At 41.1% G+C, this 24,329-nt stretch overlaps 1 protein-coding gene across 7 annotated transcripts in view; it reads left to right on the top strand.

Moving 5' to 3' along the window:
* The window catches only part of LOC105424401 (protein pangolin, isoforms A/H/I/S), a 139,411-nt gene that overhangs the window by 1,704 nt on the left and 113,378 nt on the right, over positions 1-24,329 (top strand). For all 7 annotated transcript variants that reach the window (XM_089082624.1, XM_089082615.1, XM_089082627.1 and 4 more), the window contains exons 2-3: positions 69-147; positions 23,436-23,539. In XM_089082624.1, coding sequence (XP_088938750.1) covers positions 69-147; positions 23,436-23,539 — 183 coding nt within the window. The remainder of the gene's footprint in view (positions 1-68; positions 148-23,435; positions 23,540-24,329) is intronic.

Below are 24,329 nucleotides of genomic sequence, written 5' to 3'. Positions count from 1 at the left end.
ACCCTCCTAAATATATCACATATAGGCCGTGGAACGCGAGACATTAAGTGGGTGCATGTGTGTTGCAGGAAAAGGGCACTCTCGCCGGTGGGACCTACGCGACGACGGGAAAAACTTCGGCGAGATCGGACCTCAGTCCCGTTTTCGGTAAGTCCCTTCTATCTTTTGCTAACTCTCTCATTTTCAACTCTCCGCTTCTCTCTTTGCTTTTACCATTGGTACATATAATACTTTTTACCGCGTATTGTCGCGTAAGTCGCGCTTACTTTGCTTACGTTCGCCAGTTTCGCCAACTTGTGCATCCTTGTCCTGGTTTGCGCGAAAACGTATTGACAAATTTATGACGGATCATTTTTCGGATGCGGAAAGTTAGCTCTTGATATTTCGCGAAAGACGCGGGAAATCGTATCGACGCGCCAATTTCGTCGCTTAATTATTCGTTAGCCTCTCCCGTAATCCTACCAAGTCAACGGGATCGAGACATCATTTCGTTGCGTCGTGGTAAACAGCTTAGGTTAGAGATCTATTTAAATGGAAATAATCCGTAAAAAACATTCAGGGTACGGTTAAACGTAATTTTAATTTTACAACCCGTCATATTACAAAACATTGTTAGGTTTTCCGTAAAAAAAATGCACCATTTTCTCTCGAAATATCCGTATATTATATCGACGCGTCGTGTGTGTGTGTGTGTGTGTGTGTGTGTGTGTGTGTGTGTGTGTGTGTGTGTGTGTGTGTGTGTGTGTGTGTGTGTGTGTGTGTGTGTGTGTGTGTGTGTGTGTGTAGAAACGTTCTGGTTTGAAATCACGTACCGATAATCCATATCGCATCAGAAATAACACGACGTAATCTATCGTTGGAAATAATTTCACCTAAGTAGGCTATATGCGACGCGGGAATGTCATAGTTGACCGTTGCCGGCGATTGATCGCCGCGGGCATATGAAGGAATTAAATAATGAACTTTCAACGGCGCGACATTTCCTAATGGTATCCGCGCCTGGGCTTAGCTCGATGTCGCGTCACAAAGTCGCAGCACCAGGTATCTTGCGCTGCCTCGCGCGCGCTTAGATTAATCATTTCGTCATTTGAAATCGATCGCGGCGCGATAAGTGCCTACTCTCGTAGCCGCTTTCACGGTCCGATGATAATCGCGCCTGTGTGTGCGCGCACGCTCTGTGTCGGCTGCGGAAAATATGTGACTCGGATTCCCGGCGTATGGCTGTCCGCGTTCTAGCCACGGCGCTCCTATTAATTTCCTCGCCATTACGCCGCATTACGTTGCACGTCGTCACCGTTCGAAAGGTTCTTCTTCTCTGTCGTCGTCGTCGACGTCGACGTCGACATCGTCGTCGACATCGTCGTCGTCGGCAGCGGCGGCGGCGATGACGACGACGATGGCCTTATTGCCCACACTTTGCCGCAATAATCGCGAACGCCGGAGGCGTCGACAACGACACTTGGATAATTCAGCATGTGAGAGAAAGCGAGAGAGAGAGAGAGAGAGAGAGAGAGAGAGAGAGAGAGAGAGAGAGATATAAATATATATATATATATATATATATATGCCACTGCTTGCTCTTATTGGCACGACGTCAATAAAAGCTACTTTGTAAACCGTCTCGAATCGCGTTCTCCTTCCTTCTTCTAAAGGTCGTCGCCGCAACACGGTCGATTATTGCGCGAACGACGATTACAGAAGTATGTCGAAGCAGTTTGGAAGCAAGCCGATTCATGGAACGTACCAAATTTGTTGCGGCATGTACGATGAATGAGCCAAAAATTTCTAAACGCATCGATTTTATCTCCTCTTTTGTCATTGTCAATTATTTCAGTTTTTGGATATTAAACATTTATGCACGTATAAGACGTTTTAGACTTTCTTAGAAACTATATTTCGAAGCATATAAAATATTCGTATTCAAAACAGTTTTGTAATGATAGATGACGTCTGCAAACCGAATGAATTAACATTGTGCACTTTGCAAAAAAATTGAACTAACGTAAACGATACACTCGATGCGCAATTTGTGTTTTCGCGTTACTCCGTTTTGAAAAAGAAACATCGAAGCATCACGTTTCTTGCTTTGAAACTTTGCTGCCTGATATCGTTTACATTCCTGTTACATTCCTGAAACTAGCATTTACATGAAACCCGAAACTATATTTTTAATGCCAATTGTATTAAAATTATTTTATTTAAGTTAAAAAAGAGAGTTAATAGCGAAAAATTTACGATATGAATATTAACATTTTGGTTATAATGCACTGAAAAATAGTTTGGTTATCTGTACCAAAATTCTGTTTTAAAATGAACAAATCAGATATTCCGGTTGAAATTATCAGAATTCAGTTTAAAGTAACAAGACTTTCCATTAATTCAATAAACTATTGATTGATTTAAACAGAAATCTGATAATCTGTCGGAATTTCTGATTTGTCCATTTTTTTTCCAGAACTTTTCTTCCATGTGTATAGTATTAATATACATAGTATTTTAAATCAATTTCTAAAAGATCTTAGAATATTGTCCCAAATTCGTTATCTCAAGAAATAAAGAAAAATTGAAATTTCTCCAAAGATATTCAGAAAACAATATCTTTGGAGAGATTTCAATTTTTCTTTATTTTTCTTATAACAACGTGTGTAACAACAATGCCATAAAGTTTTCGAGGTATTTCCACAGTTCAGAAAGGTCTACTTCAATTTGTCAGTTATAAAAAAAAAAAAAAAAGAAAGTCGGAAGTCGAACAGAGTTTGCTAGTGACAGATTTCGTTCGGAACAAATCGCCTCGACGTGTCAGTAACGTATATACAATACCATGAAGTGCGTGCCTAACGTCCCCTTGGCCAGCTCTTCCTCTTCCCTGCCAGACTTTGGTCACTGACAAATCGATGTCGCGCTACTGTGCACGCTGTCACGCTGTTGCCAAAACATTTTAATGAGTCAACGTGGCCGTACGTCTCCTGGCGTGTCCTGTGTTTGAGATGTTGCAGGCATGATTACGACACGACCGTCTGGAGAGCGTGATTATCGAACGTCTGGCCAGAAACTTCGGCTCTTAAAAATACCTCGCGTTTTATCGCTTATATCGCAATGGAAACAATCGAAATAATCCAAAAGTAGTCGCAAACTCAAATTTCAATTTTCAATTTTCTGATCTCGTCTGTTACATTACGCTCTGTTACATTACGCCTCTAGAGACATAGAAATGGAGTTGGCGATCATTAATTATACATATCGCCCCACAGAGAGACCTATAGATTCCATTGACCGAGTCCTATTGTCGTGGCATCCGTGAATCACTTTCGTATATACGTTATACGTTGTATGTATTTATATATGCGAGAGTACACGCGAGTCAGGGAGGGGGAGGGAAAGATTCGTTGCACTCATCGTCAGAAAACGTGTAAAACGTTACGTTGGGATCCGTTGTAATCGCTTAAGTGGTTAATTATGGTTCTTCGAGGAAGGCCGCGCGCGAGGTTGAAGCGGAATTAATCTTGGCATCGGCCGACTTCACTAGAGCCGCTTCACGTGTTCTTTTTTTTTTTTTTTTTTTTTGTCGCTTGTCCGCATGAAAACTAGTTATTCAGATATGCCGAGAGAGTCGAGATTGCGTGTAACGCGTTACATTCTGACGTCATTTTTAACCAAACACGGCTCACTCCTTGGATGACGTATCATACATATGTGCGAAGCGTAATATATAATACTCATATTAAAATTTGTTTTCTATCGTGTGTATTACTTCCGCGATTATATCAAAAAAACCGAAATACAAAATAAAGTCGCATACTTGCATACAAAATCCTTATTTTTTATAGTGGAATTTCTATTACACGCGACGCGGTATGTTTTTTCGACAATTCGATCGTTACCTGTCGATTATATCGAGAAAAATATCAGGAATGTAAATTCAGATATAAGACATACTTGCACTTGAGTGTTTAATTAATATCGTTATTAACATAATCACGATTCTCGATTCTTCTTCAATCCTATCCTCTTTTTGCACATTACTTGTTCTCGATATGTCTCGAACACCTCGTTAACATTCACGTAGGCTTAGCGCGTCTATACGCGACCGCATTGTGCCAATCGTCGAAAAAGAAAACTCTATCCAGATCTATAAGAAGCAAAATACGACCTTACCTACCTTCTCATTACATTTACTCGGAGTGCTTACTCGCATCGAATCGCTCGAAGAACCGCTCGATTCACAATGCATACGACCATTTATCGCAAGTGCTTATCATTTCGAGCAAAGTAATTATCAAAGGATTATTTTTTTGCGCGCGAGTATGGAAATCGACTTACATGTTGGTTGGAATAAAAATCAGTAGTGCGGAATATGCGCGAAATAGAATCTCGTATGTGCGGGAGTGAGGATGATACTGGTCGAACGAGTAACCAGCGGAGCTTTTACCGCAAGTTTGACTTTGCAAGCGAGCGTAAACGTAAATTGCGACGTAAATTTGAATGTATGACGCGATTCACGCGGTAGTTCGAGCTCGGATGATCGCGGAATGTTCCGCACGAACTTGCTTTATTTTTCGCGTTTATGCGAAGTTAACGCTCCGACATCACGAAAGTATGATTCTGGCGAGATCAGAAGTTTCTGTCTATTTCAGTTGTAAATTTTTGTAAAAGTTACTTTACTATGTTGTTTGGCTTTTCCCCAAAGTATTTACAATACATAGCTATAACTTTTCCCTCTCGCCTTTTGTTTCAAGCAATAGAATTCAGCCATTTTCTATAAACTATAAAAACTCGAAATATATAAAATGAAATCGACCCCCCCCCCCCCCCCCCGTCGATTTGTTCCGACCGTCGGTGTGACGTACGCGCAGTGGTGCCTACGCATTTGCACGCGATTTCTTCCGGTGGTATGTATACTACGTGGGCACTCGCGAAAGCGCATACGCATACTTTGTCGCGGCGCACGGAAACCGCCTCCGCGCGTCCGGATTGCACTCTTCTACTTGGATACTCCGCGGCGGATATACAACCGGCAATGTATGGTCGCGGCATGCTTCGAAGATCGAGAAAGGGAAAAAAAAAAAGGAAATCAGACGGTAGTGAGAGGTAGGAGAGAGAGAGAGAGTCAGAAACGATGTGTCTCGTTGTGCGAAGTAATTGACGAGTTCGCGTGTAGGCGGTCGGGCGCCTAGATCGCCTCGAGCGCACCATAGGCTTATCCCCAGAGAAACGAAAAACGAAACGAAACGAGCAGTCCCGATGGGCGAGCGCGAAATCGTGAAGGAGAGAGAAAAAGAAAGAGGAGGAGGAGGAGGAGGAGGAGGAGAGGGCTTCTCTTCGTAAAGGAGAGGCGAAGAAACGAGACGTTGCCGGAGCGAGAGAATAAGATGGCAGAGAGAAGCACAACGAGAGAAGAGAGGAGAGACCCTGCTGCTGCATCACCCTGAACTTGCCCGAATACCTTCCCTCCGAACCGTACGATGTGTATCCGCTCACCAATGCACATGGCACCCAAGCGAGTTCTCTTTCTTCTCTCTCTCTCTCTCTCTCTCTCTCTCTCTTTCTCGCTTCTCTTCTTTCTTACTCTTTTCTTCACGCCTGCCTTGTATCGCTCGTTCGATTTCTTTCTCTCTTCCTCTTTCTTGTTCTCCGTGGCATCCCGTCACAGCTCTCTCGCTTCTCTTTCCTTTTCTCTTCTCTTACTTCGTCTCTTCTTGGAGCTAACCCACCCATTTCTTACGCTCTGCAACATTCACCGGGTGTGACGAAACGTCCGCGATCATCTTTTTGCCCAAATCTGAAATTCCGAGAAATTACGATAATAGAATAATAAATGTTTCAACAAAAAGAAAAATGTATATTTCGGTGACAAGTCATAAATTGTACACTTTATCATTTTTTAACATTATGCAATTAATAAAAAAAAGTTGTCCAGGATATAATGAAAAGTCACGTAAAACATAAAATAAAAATTTACTGTAAACAACCATTTCTCTTTGAATCCATCTTTCACATTTTTTTTACGCAAATCTAGTAGCAATTCTTTCCGCATTTTTTTTTCTAAATTGTGAGTATTTTAATAAAGATGGTTAGGATAACGCGGTATATTTTCACAGCGTACAAATTCTGTTTACGACCATGTCCATTCCTCAACAATACGGTCAGAAAAATTTGTGCACGTGCTGTATAATTTTTCTGGTAAATAACCGATACGGTAATTCTGTCCGAATTTACCGTAAAATCTGAATGAATGAGGCGATGCAAATTGTCGGTACACCCGGTATGTGAGCGCAGACACACACTGGCTACAGTCAGCATTATACATCTACCCTGACTCGCCTCTACCTACCTACCTGCTCGCTAACGAGCCTACCTGCCGGACTTCTTGCATTCGGAGAGGCTGCTTCAGAGAGAAGAGAGGAAAGAGAGAGAGGAGGAAGGTTCCGTCGATTCGCCGCCCATGGTGCCTATCCCCATGGGTTCGGCAACTACACCCTGCGGTGGTGCTTGCGTCTTTCTTTATAAATGGTTAAACAAATTTCTTTCGCAAAACGCCTTTCCAAAGAAACAGATACGTACGCGTGTCACGAAAGCAAAAGCGAGACTCTCAGAAAATATGTTCCACTAAACCATCGTGATTTCACGCGCGTGGGCGGCGGTCGGAATTTGTGACTTGAAAGGGAATAAGATGATTTTAGTCATATATGCCGCTGGAGAATCGTGCGTACGATTCTCGAAATATTTCAATACAAAGCTATAAGTATCTCGAGTGTTTTCGGTATTCTACAATACAATAGAAACGAATGTTATGTATATTTTTGACACATTTTAGCGCAAAAAGGAAAGATACAAAAATTGCAGTTGATACGAATATCAATTAGCGACGATCTTACAGACGTCGGATCTTTTGACGTCTCTCTTCTTTTCATCGTATATTTTATTCGTATCTTATCGTCTTAACGACTCGTCGATTTTTCGTTTTCGATTCGAAATGTCTGCGAAATCGATAGACCGTGGCACCGGGCATCGATAACGCGAACTTTTGACAGATGGCTCTATGCAAGAATACCGGTTCCCGACCTGCGATACATGGATTACCGTGCGTGTGGTACTTTTAATTTATACCGTCACGCAATGCCACGCGCAGTTTTTTTATCGAATGAACTTGCGATAGCGAGATTCCTCTCGCGCATTGTATTTGGTGGAAATTAATAAGCGGTTGTGTTTCGCGGGTGAAAGCGGGCCAAGGAGACTATCAAATATTGACGTCGACAACCGATACAACGTACCGATACAACGTACTTAACACATTTTCAAAATTGATGTAAACTGTGCAAATTTTACTTTTGCTAAGAATCGAATGAAATCTTGACCGCGTCGTTTGCTCAATAATGTTTTATTTTTCAAATCGGACACGACATGACAAAAAAATTTAAATGAAGTGTGTGTGTGTGTATATATATATATATATATATATATATATATATATAGAAATATACGTATATGAATGACTAATCAAATTTTTACAAACACTAATCCCTACGCGAACGTGCATTAAGATAATCAAGATTGAATCAACATAGATAACAAGATAAAATCGGGTTATCGAGCAATGCTACTTTGATCTCGTTTTAGTCATTTATTTTGACTGAACTTTACACACACACACACACGCACACGCGCGCGCGCGCTCAATTACATAAGGATATAATTTTTTTAAAAGACTATATCAATCATGAGATATGCATTTGCAAAAACTGTATCGAGTCTTTTTTTTTTAAATTTTTAACTACCTATGAGTTTTATTTAATATTAGAATTAGAGAAAAAAAGATAGAAATTTTTCAGATATTATACGCATTGATATAAACGATGAATAATAAATGCGTCGACAATACGACGAAAGTATTACTTTCGATACCCGTTTAAAGCATGATGTTTGCGTTGCGTGAACACAAACACGCAAATACCTTGTTCGCGCGTGCGAGAGGAGTAAACCGCCGTTTAATAAAATAGCGTGATCCTGGTGACGCATGCTATCGCGTATATAACGCGCTGAAATGTTCGCCTACAGAGTACTTTGACGAGATTAATGCAGGTAAATGCAAACGACTCATTTATCGCGCTTCGCTCCGGGCGAGATTAATAATCTTGCGGATTCAGTTAACACACTGTAAAGGTTTGATCTTGCGGATATAATTAACCTGTGCAGAATCAAATATTTATTTATTTAAAAATGCTATAGAATTATAAATATATATATTATAATAATTATTTTTCGATACTTTATGTATATAAAAATATATATATATAAGCAATTTTTCCAATAATATTCCATTTCTCGTGGGGGATAAAAGTTTATATTAAAATCTAAAAGCTCAGATATGCGATTTCTTTTCTACGTTAATGAGGATTAACATTAATGTATATTATCATTCTTGGATTTTACGCTTCCGCATTTTTAAATGCATTTTTGACGCGACGTTCTAACGAATATCGCGCAGATCATCCCGAAAAACTCGGCTGGTAAAAGAATGAAAAAGCGGACGCGCATGTTAATAAGCTGTGCTCGCCCAAAATACCGGTTTTCCTTTCCAGACTCGTACGGTTACGATTCAGGTTTGTCCGCCCATTTCCAAGAGCTCAGTCGAACCGATTTTCGTCAAACAAAGTCGTTGGACCGTACAACTCTCGAGTCAATTAACGTCAAGAGACGGTTGTCGTCGTCGTCGTCGTCGTCGTCGCCATCGCAATCGCTATCGCTATTGTCATTATCGTCATCATAGTCGTCGTCAAACCAAATCTCTCAAATTGCTTGTATCTCTTTCGAAAAGAAGAAAAAAGCTTAAACGAGAATTGAAAGAAGAGAAACGAAAAAATGTACTCATTTCGTTATTCTAAGGTCGCTGATGTTATTTCTGTAAATAGAAGAAAAGTCATGAAATAATTCCATGATTAGGGTAATGTTTATAATTGTCCTCTGACAAATTAGTCAGGTAATGTTTTCATGGAGGACTAAAGAAAATAATAGCCGGAAGATCAATCGTTAACTAGAATATGAAAAGAGATCGAGCTCAGATAGAGAGGAGATGAAACGAGGAAAATTTAGGAAAAGAGAGAGCGATATAGAGAGAAGAAAAATAATAAGAAATAAATGAGCATAGATTAGAGAATCAGGAGGAAAAAGGGAGATAATTGTTATTTGTATGTGTGAGGAGAGCGCAATGAATAAAGAAAAATAACACACGAAAGAAAAGCACGCGTGGAAGTGAGAGAGATGAAGAAATGTTGAAGAAAATGAGAAGAAATGAGAAGAAAAGTAGCGAAAAGGATAGATCGGAAAGAGAGAGAAAAAGAAAGATGGTAAACGAGGAGGCGCACATCGCCTGTGAGCCGAAGGTTAGCAATCTGCGTAGTGTTTTACGACAACTATAAATATGGCCGTAAAGCTCTTTGTTTAGAACAGCTAGTCCGGCTTTCAAAACTCTACCCTTACTCGCCACCGTTGCCGCTTGCAGAGGCCGTTTAGCCTCTAGAGAGTTAAGCGACCTATATATTGCTCCTTTGCACTTCATTGGTTATTCGGTTTTCGGGCCCTGAATCTTCGATATACCAGGTAGGCCAGCTGATAAAAAAAAAAAAAAAGTGTAACTCGGCATTGATTATGACTTTAAAAGAAATTTGAATCTAATCACATGTCGCAGTATCCGAAAGATCAGCACTGACAGTGGGATATTTGCACGTGAAAATTTCTGCCGAAACGTTTAATTAAAAAAGAACGCTCACGGCGACGATGGCATCTGTTAACCATATGTTAAAGGCGACCGGAGCCGGGGATAGTAGGCTGTCACGCTAATGTCAGGTTAAGCGGTGAGAATGATTTACAAGCGGCGAGTTCGAAGATAGAGGATGCATGCAGAGTATTTCGAGATGAAGAGAGAAAAAGCGGAAGAGAATATTCCTTATTGTTTAGGATTCTCCCCCCCCTCTCTCTCTCTCTCTCTCTATCTATCTATCTATCTATCTATCTCTATTCCCCCCCCCTCTCTCTATGCACGCGCTTTGGTCTTGCTCATTTAATTATAATTACCTTCGCTTGACCGACGCATTGACCGCACAGTAAATATTGCACGAACTGAAGCGTACCGTTCGACCGATCGGTTTCCATTTGGGAGACTCCCACTATTACATAATTAGCATCTCACGTGGCCGCGCAATCGTCACATTGTAAGCAAAGAAAAGAAAAGTATAATATAGTGATTTCAAATTTGCAGATTTTGATTGCTCTGAGAACGATTAACGCTACGGATCGTATGATCCTGCTTTTAGGTTATTAATATAACTAACAATAAAACCATAAAAAAAACTTTTTAATATATCGATACTTTTTAATCTTCATGATTATCAAAAACGATTCTACGTAGAACGGAATAGTAGATGCCTTTAATTGCCATTAACTAATCTGTGAATAGAATTTTATCTTCTTTTAGCCAATCGGTAAAAAAGAGATGATAGAGAAAGAGAGAAGGCAGAGAGGATCGGCAAGGAGGGCCGATCAATTGGCTCCGTGATATCCATCGGTGAGCTAACTAAGGCTAAATAAGGTAGCCGGTCGGTCTCCGTAAATAATTGTATCTCGTAAAGCGACTAGGTAACTAAGGATTTATATGGGCGTAGCCGACGGGGCTGACACTTGCTACTTCGGTACACGACGGCGCAATAACAACCTCCACTCCCTCTCCGGCTTGTCTTCTTTTCTTACTATCTTGGCGTCTTTTCTTGTTTCCTTAACATCTCTCCTCTGCCTCCTTCCTTTCTTTAGATGGACGTAACCTGCAAGTACTATAGTGGCGCACACGTGGCAAGAGAAGCAGTCACCGAGGGGACCGTACTCCTCTTCTTCCTCCTCTCTGGTGGTCAATGTTGTATCGGACGTGGACATTTCAAAGGCTTAACTTTAGTCATGCAAATTAACCGTCGAGAGACGGCTCGAAAGCAGCCCATTACGTTTGCGACAATTCGCTCTTTTTTAATTGCCTCGTCCCTGTCACACGATTACGATTGTGAAAAATTGCGATTTGTGTCAATGATGAACAAGCTCTCTTCTCGTTTAACTTTTCAGAAGAAAAAAATATCAAACATTTATATTGAAATTTCTATACATACAATTAAAAGAACTTTTAGAATTAATTATTTTTTATTTTCCGTATGATTATATATTTTTTATACATCCATTTTGTTTATTCTTTTATGCTTTGATGATTACGCTTTGTTATACGCTTCGTTCTGAGCTTGACGAGAAAAGCTTTTGTACATTTGTACATTTGTCAAAGAAAGTTCTGTAGAATATGGACATAGTCTCCAATGCTTTCTGATGCTCTTGGTTCAATCTCTCAAGCACAGGCTGCGAATTATTTTCGATAATCTCGAACGCGAGATGCCTCTCGTATAACTTATACTTTTCTTTTGTCATCATCGTCGTCGTTATCGTCATCGTCGTCGTCGTCGTCGTCATCATCGTCGTCATCGTCGTCGTCATCGTCATCGTCATCATCATCTACTATCATTGCTATCGGCATCGTCGCCGCCACCGCCACCCCGCCACCGCCACCGCCACCGCCACCGCCACCGCCACCGCCACCGCCACCGCCACCGCCACCGCCACCGCCACCGCCACCGCCACCGCCACCGCCACCGCCACCGCCACCGCCACCGCCACCGCCACCGCCACCGCCACCGCCACCGCCACCGCCACCGCCACCGCCACCGCCACCGCCACCGCCACCGCCACCGCCACCGCCACCGCCACCGCCACCGCCACCGCCACCGCCACCGCCACCGCCACCGCCACCGCCATCGCCACCGCCATCGCCACCGCCATCACCATCCCCATCACCATCACCATCACCATCACCGTCATCGTCACCACCATCAGCATCGTTTTTTTTTTTTTTTATTTCTTCCTCTCTTGTTCATCTCATCGCATCACGCGCGAGGGGAACGAGATTCCGAGAAATTTTTTTCTTCCGCCCGAGATTCCTCGACGGCGATTTAATGGAATTAAAAAGTTTCCGTGATGCACATCGCTGCGCCCTTTACTCCCACGCGGCGCGGGGGACTCGGCGTAAAAATAGCTTACGCGCGAAAAAGAAAAGCCCCGATCGCTGATCAACGATCTGGGAAATTAATTATCGTGCACGAAGAAACCTCGCGGAGATTATTAGTCACGGCTCGGCCGGTAGTTATCGCCATCGTAGCTCTAAAGAGCCTTTTGCGTGCGCTTGCCGCGCGGCGAGTCTCCGCTTATAGATACGCTAATCTTATCTCTCACCAAGATAGTGCACCATGCCTACGATATAATTACCGATTGATGCTGCTTTTTTCTCCATAGATTCGTCCTTTTTTTTTTTACAATAAGAAAATGAGCGTGAGGCTTGATCACGGAGGTTATTGTTTTCTGAATTAATTAGATCAAACTATTACATCATACTAATGACATATCCTTGATCCTCTATAATTTTTTAATTATATATCAACATTGTACAAAATACAACTGTTTGAATTTTTTTCACCGAGTACTTTGGAATCTTACAGGACAATAAATACTATATCATTCTGCGATACCAATCAAGAATTGATAACATCGTTATAATGCGTGGAATAACGATTAACTCGACGAGCTAGTGTTTTTATATGGAGTGGAGATACGTGTGAGGCGTAGAAAACCACTGTAACGGAAGTCACGTTTATGAACGACACGTGCAAGCGTGACTGTCCAATTTGTACTTTTAATATTTCTGATCAGTTTCTCTCGCTACTATTACAAGATATCCGTGATACTCTTCTGTTCCGATACTTTGATACCATCGATACAAATACGAATATTTTAAAGTATTTTTAGCCGTAACGCGAGCCTGATTCACTAACGTGTTTTTTTTTTTTTTTCATCATGTTTCTCGATTTTTTCTGCGACATCCTCGCGAAACTGCACGCTCACTACTAGTCCTCTCAGATGAACGGATGTCTAATTTGAGACTTTATCGTCCCGTTATCCTTGCATCTGACGATATTGAGCTCTTTCGTGGACATTCCGATGTCGTTGTGTTCACGTCGCGTCAGGCTCCATTAAGAGTCGTATTGATACCATACCAATCTATGCACATGTATATGCACATATATCCTGTAAGAAAAACTAAAAATAGAGCAGGATGACGTCAACATAAAAATAAAAGATTTTTCCGACTATTCACATCGTTTCGGTAATAAAGGAGGTACGTCATTAGAGTGGTACATTTGGTCGGAGACGGTCCGTATTGCCGGTACAAGTGGATGCGCGGGTGTCTCCTTGTCCCCTCCATTGCGGGTGATCTCTGGACCCGGTGGGGCACCTTCCATTCCGTGGCCCTCAACGGGCAGAGCCCGAGGCCAAGAGCGCAGGGCCGTAGGCCCCTGGCCTCGGTATATCGCTGGGGCTACGAATAGCCGTATGCGACGTTGCCGTTTCCTCGTCGTTCTCCTTGTTTGTACGAGAACATACCTGGTTTTGTATAAATTATCAGTTCCGGACCCAAAGGGCCGTGGCACTTTTAGAAGAAAAATGGACGTTGAAAAAGTTGTGTAATATGCGAAAACGATATCAAGAAACCAAGAAACGCCGCATTTGTTCACTGTCGACTGTCACGACATAGAAATGAATTACCCCTCGTAGTTAAAGTTGAAATTTGCACTTGTCAAAATCCTATCAGTTTCGGTTTGAACTCCGAGGAACATCGGGATAATCTTTTATTTTCCGCAAGGTCCTTTCATCCATGCTAGAAATTATATTATTGGCAGGATTTCGCAAATGAACAGAGTAAATAAGTATCACGAAATTTATAATTGACGATCACGTTGCGAGATTTTGTTGTTGACTCGTCAGCTCGTAATAGAAATTATCTTAGATTTTCGGCCAACCGTTACTATCGAATATGCTTATCAAGATATATCGTTTTTCCATTACGAGAACACAGCGCGTTCGCTTCAGAGAATCAGAAGCATCAATGAGCCGCCAAAAATCCCGCCGAACGGTCGGATTAGCTTAGGCTAATCGGATTAGACCATTTGATCTACTGCGATCGTTTCTACTCGAGTATACTTTCTCAGATCAAGCGTTTTTTCGCAAATATTTGTTACAGAGGCAGTTATGCAGAAATTGACAACCATTAACTTTATTTATATAATAATTTATGGATCTCTCTCTCTCTCTGGAATATTTGTTACTGTTGCAATTTATGTTTGATTAGTCGCGAACATGTCGTATTAATCGCAGATCGCTATCAACTATCAGAAGCCATGCGTCAAATTTACGCCACAAACGCAAAGAGAAGTTTCGGAATATCGTTTTCCCGGAAGAAGGGGCAGGTCGTTGGACTGAAATATCACGCGCGCGTCCCAGGAATTCCAACGAGGAATTCGTTTATTTCTTTCTGGAAATTATCGCCGGGCCCGTTCTAGCGCTGACGCTCGGTTAAACGAGAGCCGTCTTCTCTCATCTTATCCACGTGTTTTGCGTCGTTCAAAAAAATGTTTGCCACTCGCGCGAACGTGACGTTCACTGGCCGATCTTAAATAGAGCAATTGAATTTTTATATCGTCTACATACCTATCGATGCAAAACGTTTTAATCAACGTTTATTCGCGCATTGCATTTCCTTTAAACTATTTATTCATCCGTAGAAAAATATATATAAGGGTAAGTAATAAATGTTTTCCCGTTTCCCCGTGGGCGCGTTTTTCTCAGAAACGAGCATAATGGCCCGTAGAAATCGGTTCTTGTCAGCGACCTCCATCACTTCCGAAACCTGTCAAAACTGCATCGCTCGCTACCTGCGTGAGCACGGTATCTCGAAGAATGCGCTTACATTGAAGAGACGTATTGTTGAAGGGAAACGATCGACAAGGCGTCGAAGCGCGTCGGGCCGTGCCAGTGGTATATTGCCTTAATACGATACACAAGGATTCCAGACGCTATTTCGTCCGATCCTGAATAGTCTATGGATTGCGTACAGGTAGAGAGTTTGTTGGCTTAATTATTTTCGATGTGTGTGTGTGTGTGTGTGTGTGTGTGTGTGTGCGCGCGCGCGCGCGCGCGCGCGTGTGCGTGTGTGTGTAGTATCCCCTTATAGATTTTCTTAAATTTAAAATAGATGAGGAACGATCTTTATAACTTTTATATTTGCGGAATATGTTAGAAAATTACACGTTAGTCGGTAACGTGGTACAAATATATCACAATATTTTTTGTAGACGAGAATGACTGGAGTGACTGGATTAGATACAAAAAGATACACGCGACAAGTTTGTAGACTTTTTTGCTGCAACTAGAGGTTAATAAATCTTTTGAAAAAAATGAGAAGTATGGTGGAATATATAACGTTTGAGAGAATTTTACATTTTCCAAACGACGAGTCTCGTAGTCGCTTCTCGACCGTTGCTTATTAAAAAATTACGGTACGATTAAACTAGTCGCTCGAACGGGACTCTCGACGTTTCTCGGAGAACGGAATCGAGTTCGCGGCGGATCCGCGAACGTCGAGGGAAAATTTTAACCTCGACATGCCTCCCCGTAGCTCTTTGATCGGTCGAGTGTCCAAAGAGATCTCGGCCGATTAAAAACTCATCGCTGAGCAATAACGGCCACTCTCGCTCTCTCGGCGCATGGTTATCGCAGACTCTCGCTTTCTTCTCGAGGTATGCCCAGGCATTATCTCGGCTTTATCTCGGCTTTATCTCGCCCCATTACCGTTGTAAGAAACCTCGGCTGTAGACAAAACGAGACGAGAGAATCGACTTATTTCCTCGTGTCTCTGTCCGTAACAAGTATATAGTTTCAAGTCCCCAAGTATGATCGAACTCTCGAGATTCGAGATAAGAATTTGCTTGATATAAATGATTTTTTATAAATTTTTGTTTTTATTAAATTAAAAATTATCTAGGAATTATGAGTCACAGCTACCATTAGCACAGATTAACAATCGCGTAACAGTGATATTACGTCTTTGAGTCTATGAAAGAAGAAATGCACGCGTGCATTCGTGTTGCAAAATATCACTTTTGTCGTTGAAAAAAAAATGAAAGCAACGGCGACCCTAGCAAGTGCGTAGCCACAATTCGATAGATTCGGTGTGGAACATGGGATGGTGTTTTCAGACCGTGCCAAGCTGGACCGAGTGGCAGCCTTGGCCGAAGGCGCGCTGGTACCAGCACCCATTGTCCGCGCCGTCTCTTGTTACGAGACGAGACGAGCCGGCGAGGGAGCAAGAAAGAAAGAAAAAGAGAAATAGAAAGAGAGAAGAATTAGGAAGAGCAGAGGGAAGAGCGAGACACGAAGAGCAGCGGTCGAGCAGCCAGCCAGGCGGCGGCCAAACAGGCAGACTCGGCCCCCCCCCCTCTCTCTCTCTCTCTCTCTCTCTCTCTCTCTCTCGCTCTCGCTCTCGCTCTCGCTTCTTCTTTCCTTCCTTTTCTCTTCATCTTTACCTCTCTTCTTGTTGCTTTCCTTCGCGTACGGGCCCTGCCGGGGACCGCGCCGCGGCGCGCCGAGTCAAAACCACCTATATGTGCCTGACCGAAGCCTGACCGCCCCCGGCAGTAGGTCTCGCCTTGGGGCCTCTTTTCTTCCCCTCGCCAAGATCTCGCTTCCTCTCACTCTCTTCCTTCGCATCTCTGCGCGAGCGAGTACCCGCTCTCTCACCGGGGCCCGACTTGACCTCTGGTCAACCCACCCGCTGAATCTTTCGTACACACTGCGCACCATGCACAATGACAAAATTTTATATTTGCGATCATGATTTCAATTTATCTTGTTTTATTTGGACCTTGTTATAATACTGTTTAACAGTAGTGTAAAAAACGCGTATGCTGTAAAAGTATTGCTAATATAGATTATTAAAATAAAATAATTACACACCTACATTAAAGATAAATTCCAAATTTACTTTCATTTGACGAAATATAAAATAAAATTATAATCGCACGTGTAAGTTATGTTGAGGAATTATATAAATTCCATAACAAAGTTGAACTTCATTAGTTAATAGTATATGGTTGCCCGGATATACAATCGGTCTCTAAAATCATCTTCGTGAGCTCGTTTGCCAAGAGATCTCATCGACTTTGGAATTCAGATTGTACATTGACTTCCACGAGTTTTTGATTGCTTTGATTCCTGCACGTGGTCTTTCCGAGCACGCCTGAATTCTAACCAACAACCACGTCTTCGATCTCGACTACGTGACAGTGGATATGGCCTCAGGGCTCGTCAGGAATCTCCGCGGCTCATTACGAGGGTGCGTCTACTTGGTGACCTTTATGCAACGAAATATGTTTCATTGTTTCTTTCTTTCTGATTCATTATGCGCATTTATATTTTCGAATATGTAATCGAAAATATCGCAGAAGGTAAAAATAATTTATGAAAATCAGATATATAAATCATAAATTCAATTATGCATCTTTAAATAATAATTTATTATATAAGTATGTTAAAAATATTTAAATATAATAATGGAATATTTTGTAATAAAAAATACAAAATTGAGATTAAAAAAAAATACATTTTGTAGATATTTTTTACCTTCACAAGATCTCTATTGCTTAAAACAAGATCTCTTCTCAAGATTGCTTTTCTATTGCATTATATTTTCTAATTTCTATAACTAAACTAATATACATATGTGTTATTTTCCAAAGAGTTAATGATTTAAAAATACGTGCTATGACTCTAGACACGGCATTTGTATTTCATAAAATATGGAGGCTAAAAATTTCTCAATATTCTTATTTTGTGAGCTCCCGCGTCGAGGGTCGACAATTACATGCTGATGCATATCTTAACTTTAACATTTTGTGAAAAAATATTTGTCAAAATCTTTCTAAACCATTGATTTTTTGGAAAAATCGTCAATATTTATTTTTATAGTCTATTGTTTATTATTAGTCTCCAGCATTTTTGGAATAAATATTTTTTGGAAAGATACTTTGGTATACAATACAGGTATAAATAACTCTATTTCTTGTAATTTTTCTATTGTACGAGAGAGAGAGAGAGAGAGAGAGAGAGAGAGAGAGAGAAAACAATAAAAAGGACAAGGCTTCTCCATAAATCGAAAACCAAAGCACATTTAAAAATATAAGCAAGGGTTTTAACTGACACGGGACAATAAAGCACGATAAGAAATGCTAGGACTTTATATTCTTTTTATATAATTTATTTTGTTTATAGATATAGATGAACTTATAATTTTTAATTTCTTTTTTTTTCCTCTTTTTATCTCGCCATTGATTATCTTTCTTGCTTTAAGACTCAAATGTGTGTGCGTGTGCGCGTGGGCTTAGACACATACTCTTGTGTAAATAAAGAAAAAAAAATTATATTTTTAATATATACATATGTAATTAATTCGTAGCAATCGTTCGGTGAGATTTCACCATCGCATTCGAGAGACTAAAAATAATTGTATGGTTTCTCGCCAAGCGTGATGTTATTACATGAAGACGGTCGCACATTATTGGCGCCATTAATTTGGGTTAATTGCCAGGTTGAGCGGTATGTTTTTAATTCGACTTAATCAGCTATATTAATTAATCGGGAGAGACCCGTTTGCACGTCGCGTCGTATAACGAGGCCTTCGCGCGGTTTTAATCGAAGATCCGTGTTTTCTTTCGAAGATGTCTTTTTTTTTTATCGGTTTTTTTACAAGTCCCTTTTAAAGACTAACGTGTTTTATATTTGTTCTTTGGATTTGGTCTTGAATGAGGACAAAATTATATTTTTATAATTAATATCAAGTTTTTATTATAAGGAATAAATTTTTTTACGTATTTATCGAATTTTGCGAAATAAAAAGTTTACACGAACACAATGTGAGATTCGGGACTGCACTTATCAACTAGACGCAATTTTTGTACGTAATACGATTTATTATATGTGAGTCTGTTGAGAATCACTGAGCAGTGTCGGCAGGTCGGTATAGGTATATACCGTTGATGGACCAGAGCTAATCTAAAAATCGCCGGAACTTCACAATTATAGTAATTTACCAACCGACAACAAGCTGTATACACAAGCTCGCCCGTAATGGCATTAACAGCACGCTCTTTCGCTCCCGTGTCCTTTTTAGCTCGGATCGGGCCGTGATTTGAAGCTTGAATTTGGAAGAAGTCCATAATTGGCGCATCCTCTCATCTCTAGATTAGGCGGCGCGACCTTTATCGGTTTCATTCACAAAACAAAGCTCTAACGCCTAAAGATACAATAATTAACAAGTTCTATTTACATTTTTTTTTTCCATTTTTTTTTTCGTACTATAAAATAGCAATTTTATATATGTTGCTATTTTACACGATATTATTTATTTTTCACGCGCTTTATTTATACGACTTCAAGCTGTTGGAAGAAGATATAAGATTTTTATTATTCAGTCAAGTTACAGGTATTAGGGTAGAAGTATGCTTTGTTGGTCTCGTTTTCCAGATGATGGTATTATTATGGGGTTTCTCGATACGTATACGAGATATCCGACCGATCTTATAGTTTGCGAGAACATACACGTGATACAAACATCCTCGTTGTTTTTCGTCAAACGAAAACAATCCCTAGACATAATGTCCGCAAGCACTTGGCTCGAGATCGCGAGGGCGCTTCGGAATGCTGAGCTCGGTAATAATCTCTTCACGGCTTTCGCCCTTTGACTTCTGTGCTCTGTGCTGATAGGCGCTTTTCCAGAAATCGTCGATGCAGAATAGCGAATAACTCGGGATATTGTTTAAGAACCCATACAATCACGATCGCTGCACACCCTCATAAATTGATATATTCGCTTCCTGAAACTTCTGCTGTGACGTTTCTTTCCCAGTGCTCGAGGTTTGATGAGCAATTCACTATATGATTTAACGATGCGGCTTGTTTTATGCAGCATTTTCTGCTTCTTTCCATGGGATAGAAAGTGTTGAAAGAAAATCTAACGTTCAAGACAAAATAATTATTTTGTTATTATTCAAGTTAAATTAATTGAATTCAATGTTTTAATGTAATTTGTTTTGAAATTTGAATTTTATTTTGAAACAAGACCTTGTAAAAGTTTAATGAAAATTTTTTGTTAATTAAATGAATAAAATATAATTTACAATAATTATGTTAATCATGTCACGTGTGAGAGAGAGAAATTCAAATATAAGTCTTCAAATATAAGTTATAAGTATTTTAAATATTTAAATATTTAATATAAGTATTTTAGTTGCTCTATAAAGAAATCAAGGTGGGTGTTCATATTGGGTGTCGAGATTTTCATTGTTAGTTGCCACCGCGTGTATCAGTACCGAGAAATATTCTTGGGTGTGTATGTGTGTGTATGTGTGTGTATGTGTGTGTATGTGTGTGTGTGTGTGTGTGTGTGTGTGTGTGTGTGTGTGTGTGTGTGTGTGTGTGTGTGTGTGTGTGTGTGTGTGTGTGTGTCTTGAGTCGTAAACGTGTGTCGGAGTCCCATTGTGAAGCTCTGGGTATCTATAATTACCATGCTAGGGTATTATTCCAACAAGACTGCGAAGTAAACAAATCCGCGGGAGAGGAGCGAAGGAGGGAGGGAGGGAGAGAGAGAGAGAGAGAGAGAAGGACGAAAGAGGGTAGAAAACAAGGATTCGAGTGCACGAACTTCGAATTGGTATAGCGCCGGTTGGAAGGTCGATGGTACGCGTAAAGGGGGCGAAGGAGGAGACACGCCGATCATGATGGAAAGAGCGGATGGAAAAGAGATGGGGTTCATGGTGGAACGAGCTGGCAATAAACTTTGGGCGTGAGGAGTGTGGCGCACATGTGCGTCCGGGATATGCACTCGATGGCGAGTGAATGCGAGAGGAACGCTGCTGAAGTTACAGCTAAGCTCTAGACAGCTCTAGACAGCGGTTTCTTTTTGCACGCCTTTACACAATTTCCTTTCGAGCCAATGGCGACCAACGAACCGATGAATTTTCCATTTTCAAAAATTTACATCGATTATGCCATTGTATTACGACATTTATTTTCATCATCATTTTTTTAATCCTAAACGTTGATCGGTTTATTTGCTACAGAACTTTGCTCTTTGATATTCTAATACATAATTTTATTTTCTCTCTCTCTCTCTCTCTCTCTCTCTCTCCTCTCTCCCTCTCCCTCTCTCTCTCTCTCACTCTCTCTCAGTAATTTTGCGCAAAATCCGTCGAGCGTTGGAACCGCTGTGGGAACCTCGATAAAACCAGCTCTCGCGAGAGCTTTCCATCGGCAGACTCACGGGCGTTGATAAAACGAGAATCGCGGGACTCGACTCGGTGGTATGCGGCGCTGCGTTGTGTTATTTATAGAGTCGCGTAGCTGACAATTTAATCGTCCGCGCGTTCGTGTGAATTGCATCGAAGCGTGCACGCGGCAGAAGCGTTCGCGTCTTAATAACTACGAACGAACGAGTGCTCTGCTGTGTGTGCGTCTCGTATCACTCAAAGGGAAAGGTCAATGGTCCTGCGTCGCGCGTCGCGCGATCGGGATCGCGTAGGTCCAACGCGAAGAAGAATTAACTCTTTCATGCTCGTTATTTAAAACGGCCAAGACGATCACGAATAAGTTGCCAAAGTATTAATTAAACTTTCATTTAAGCTAGGGCGTCACGCATCGGTCATCCAATTTAAACAGATAACAATAGTTTATATCTTTCACTGATCGCGCACGGCATAAATATTTGAATTGTTTTTAACAATTGTTGTGTTAAAATGTTTCCTAATGCACAACATATATTTGTTCTCTATTGAGGATGGAACTGGAATGAAGTATCAATTAATTTTCTCCATCACATTTGCAGCATCGCGCGAGAGATATTCTTATCTCTCGCGAATTCGTACCCGTTGAAATTATACGCGCGGTAATTCTAATTCCACACACTCTGCAAATATCATTGAGAGAAGGAGAAACATCGTTTGCTTTGTACCTGGAAAGTTTGCGAGTACTCGAATGAATTATTTTCCCGCGTGCTACAAGCACGAAATGATCGTGAACTGATCGTACCATCAATTATTTAAAAATGCTCGACAATAAAATCGCGATCCTAATTCTGACCAGAGAATTGTCAATTCGAGCGGGTTCCCCATTCCAGTCGAAACGATCGAGTTTCGTGGAAAGAACAAGCGTCCTCGACGCTCCTCCAATTCCGGAAGATCGAAATTTATTTTGATTATGGCGCGCGATCTTGAGCACGAAGGCGTGCAACCTTTAAACGCTCGATATATCGTAAAACGAATTTTCATATGGGTTTCTTCTGTATGGGTTGCTCAGGACGACGATCCAGTTTCGCGGAAGGATAAGCCCGAGAGATTTCTCCGACCGCAGCATTCATCTCGCGTCTTAAGGATTAGCTGTAACGATAGACGATTGGTATCGCCTCTGAATCTTTGGAGCAGGTTTTTCGCATACTCGGTCTTCTTTGCACGAATGATGTTGAATCTTATTAAACGAAGACTGGTTTTAATGTAGATGTAAAAGAAATATTTATACGGACGTTTATACGGAAAATGGTATCGGGCATGCGGACCAAGCGGACGTTATTAACTCGATTAAAATGCGACGTTATGTGAAATTGCAAACGCGACATCGATATCAACTTATAATTGATAAGCTAAAACACGACAGGTGATTATTTCTGGTTAATATTTTATGCCGCATTAAGAAATAGATCTTTAATTACATTTTAAATATTTTTAAAATGTAAACGAAATGTTAAAGAAAGAAAATGAAATTAAAAAACTTTTTTAGACAAAAATTACGAAAAAAATATATCATGCAAGAAAATTAAACAGGTGCGAATTGGGGGGGGAGGGGGAGTCGAGATAAAAATAGATAAGATAAATACCGCAATCTTGTACTTTTGGCCAAACTGTTATGTGAAAGAAAAATAAAAGCAATTTGTATAGGAAACGTATAATTAAGGTCAGTGTTGCACGAATCCCAAATTGTCGTGCCAGTCAGTCGGCGGTCTTCTTTCTTCGGAACTTCTTTTTACTTTTTACATTTTGGTTGCGTCGCGTGCAGGCTGCCATTTAAAGGAATGTTTCTTCGTCTGTGGTCTGTTTAACGTCTGACTTGCAGCAATCTGTGCGATACCGGCTTAACTGATGTAGATATTTTATTACGCGACTTATTACCGTTGTTTATTTTTTTTTTTTTTTTAATTAGATTATTTAAATTTTCTACCAGAAACAAAAGTGAGATAAGAAAACATTTTATAAACATTTTATAACAACTATGACATCGGTTGAATAAAATGTGACAAAAAGCAAAACAAATAAAAAAACCATTGATTAATTGTTACGTGATCGATTCTCGATATACTTATTTATTAATGGGGAGATCGGCGATTATAGTAATAACCATGCTTTCGTTTGTTTCCGAAACAGGAAAGGTGGATCCGACGCCGCATACATCCTCATTCAACATGGGCTACCTCGTCTCGCCGTACCCGTATCCGAATGGAGCTGGAGGACCCATCCCTGTTTCCATGGTGAGTAGTCCGGTTATGCTTCCCTTAGTTTTATTTTCGTCAAAAATTTGGCATGTCCCGGACTTGCCACCAGCTCGCCTGACGTTCGCCGTCCCTTTTATTCTCGACAACGACGCATCCGTATCGCGCCTTTTGTCCGAGCTCTGATCTGACTTCGTCAGATTGTTCCGCGCCTTTTTAGCCGTGATCGTGATCATGTTATTGATTTACGGCATCTGCAAATTGGATTCACGATTTATATTTACAGCCGCGCTCGCGCACACACGCATATTTTCTCTCTCTCGTGAATTTATGATTCACCTCCGAGAACATTGGCGAGGCTCGCGTTGTCTTCTCGAGCCACTAGTGAACGTACGGAATAGTCTACGAGAGATAAAAAAAACTAAAGAGATAAAAACTAAAAAAAAACTACTCTTTTAGACCAACATTGTACTATATAAGCGTACTATAAGAGAGATACGATATGCGAAAGAGTTGAGCCGCGAAACGCAGTTATCGATTCATGCGAGCGTGCTCCCGCGGATTCGACTAATTCGGCTGCGGCGAAGCATGGCGTCGCTAAATAGTGGGCAAAATTGGGCCGATTCGGTGTTAAAGAGAGTGTGACACGGTGCGGCCGCGGTTTGCGATCTCTCGCGAGCCGCGTCGCGCTTTGTGCGCGATTCCACGGCGCGTGAACCCATTAAGAGAGAAGAGCAGTGTCCCGTCGATTCTTTACGGCCGATAAACACCACGACGCAAACCGCGCGCGCGGCGACGTTCAATCCTTCATGACGCTCGAAATGCGGCG

The sequence above is a fragment of the Pogonomyrmex barbatus genome, unplaced genomic scaffold (assembly GCF_055798465.1).
Source record: "Pogonomyrmex barbatus isolate J1 unplaced genomic scaffold, ASM5579846v1 scaffold1, whole genome shotgun sequence".
Classification (NCBI taxonomy): domain Eukaryota; kingdom Metazoa; phylum Arthropoda; class Insecta; order Hymenoptera; family Formicidae; genus Pogonomyrmex; species Pogonomyrmex barbatus.
This window is presented reverse-complemented; position numbering and strand designations above follow the sequence as displayed.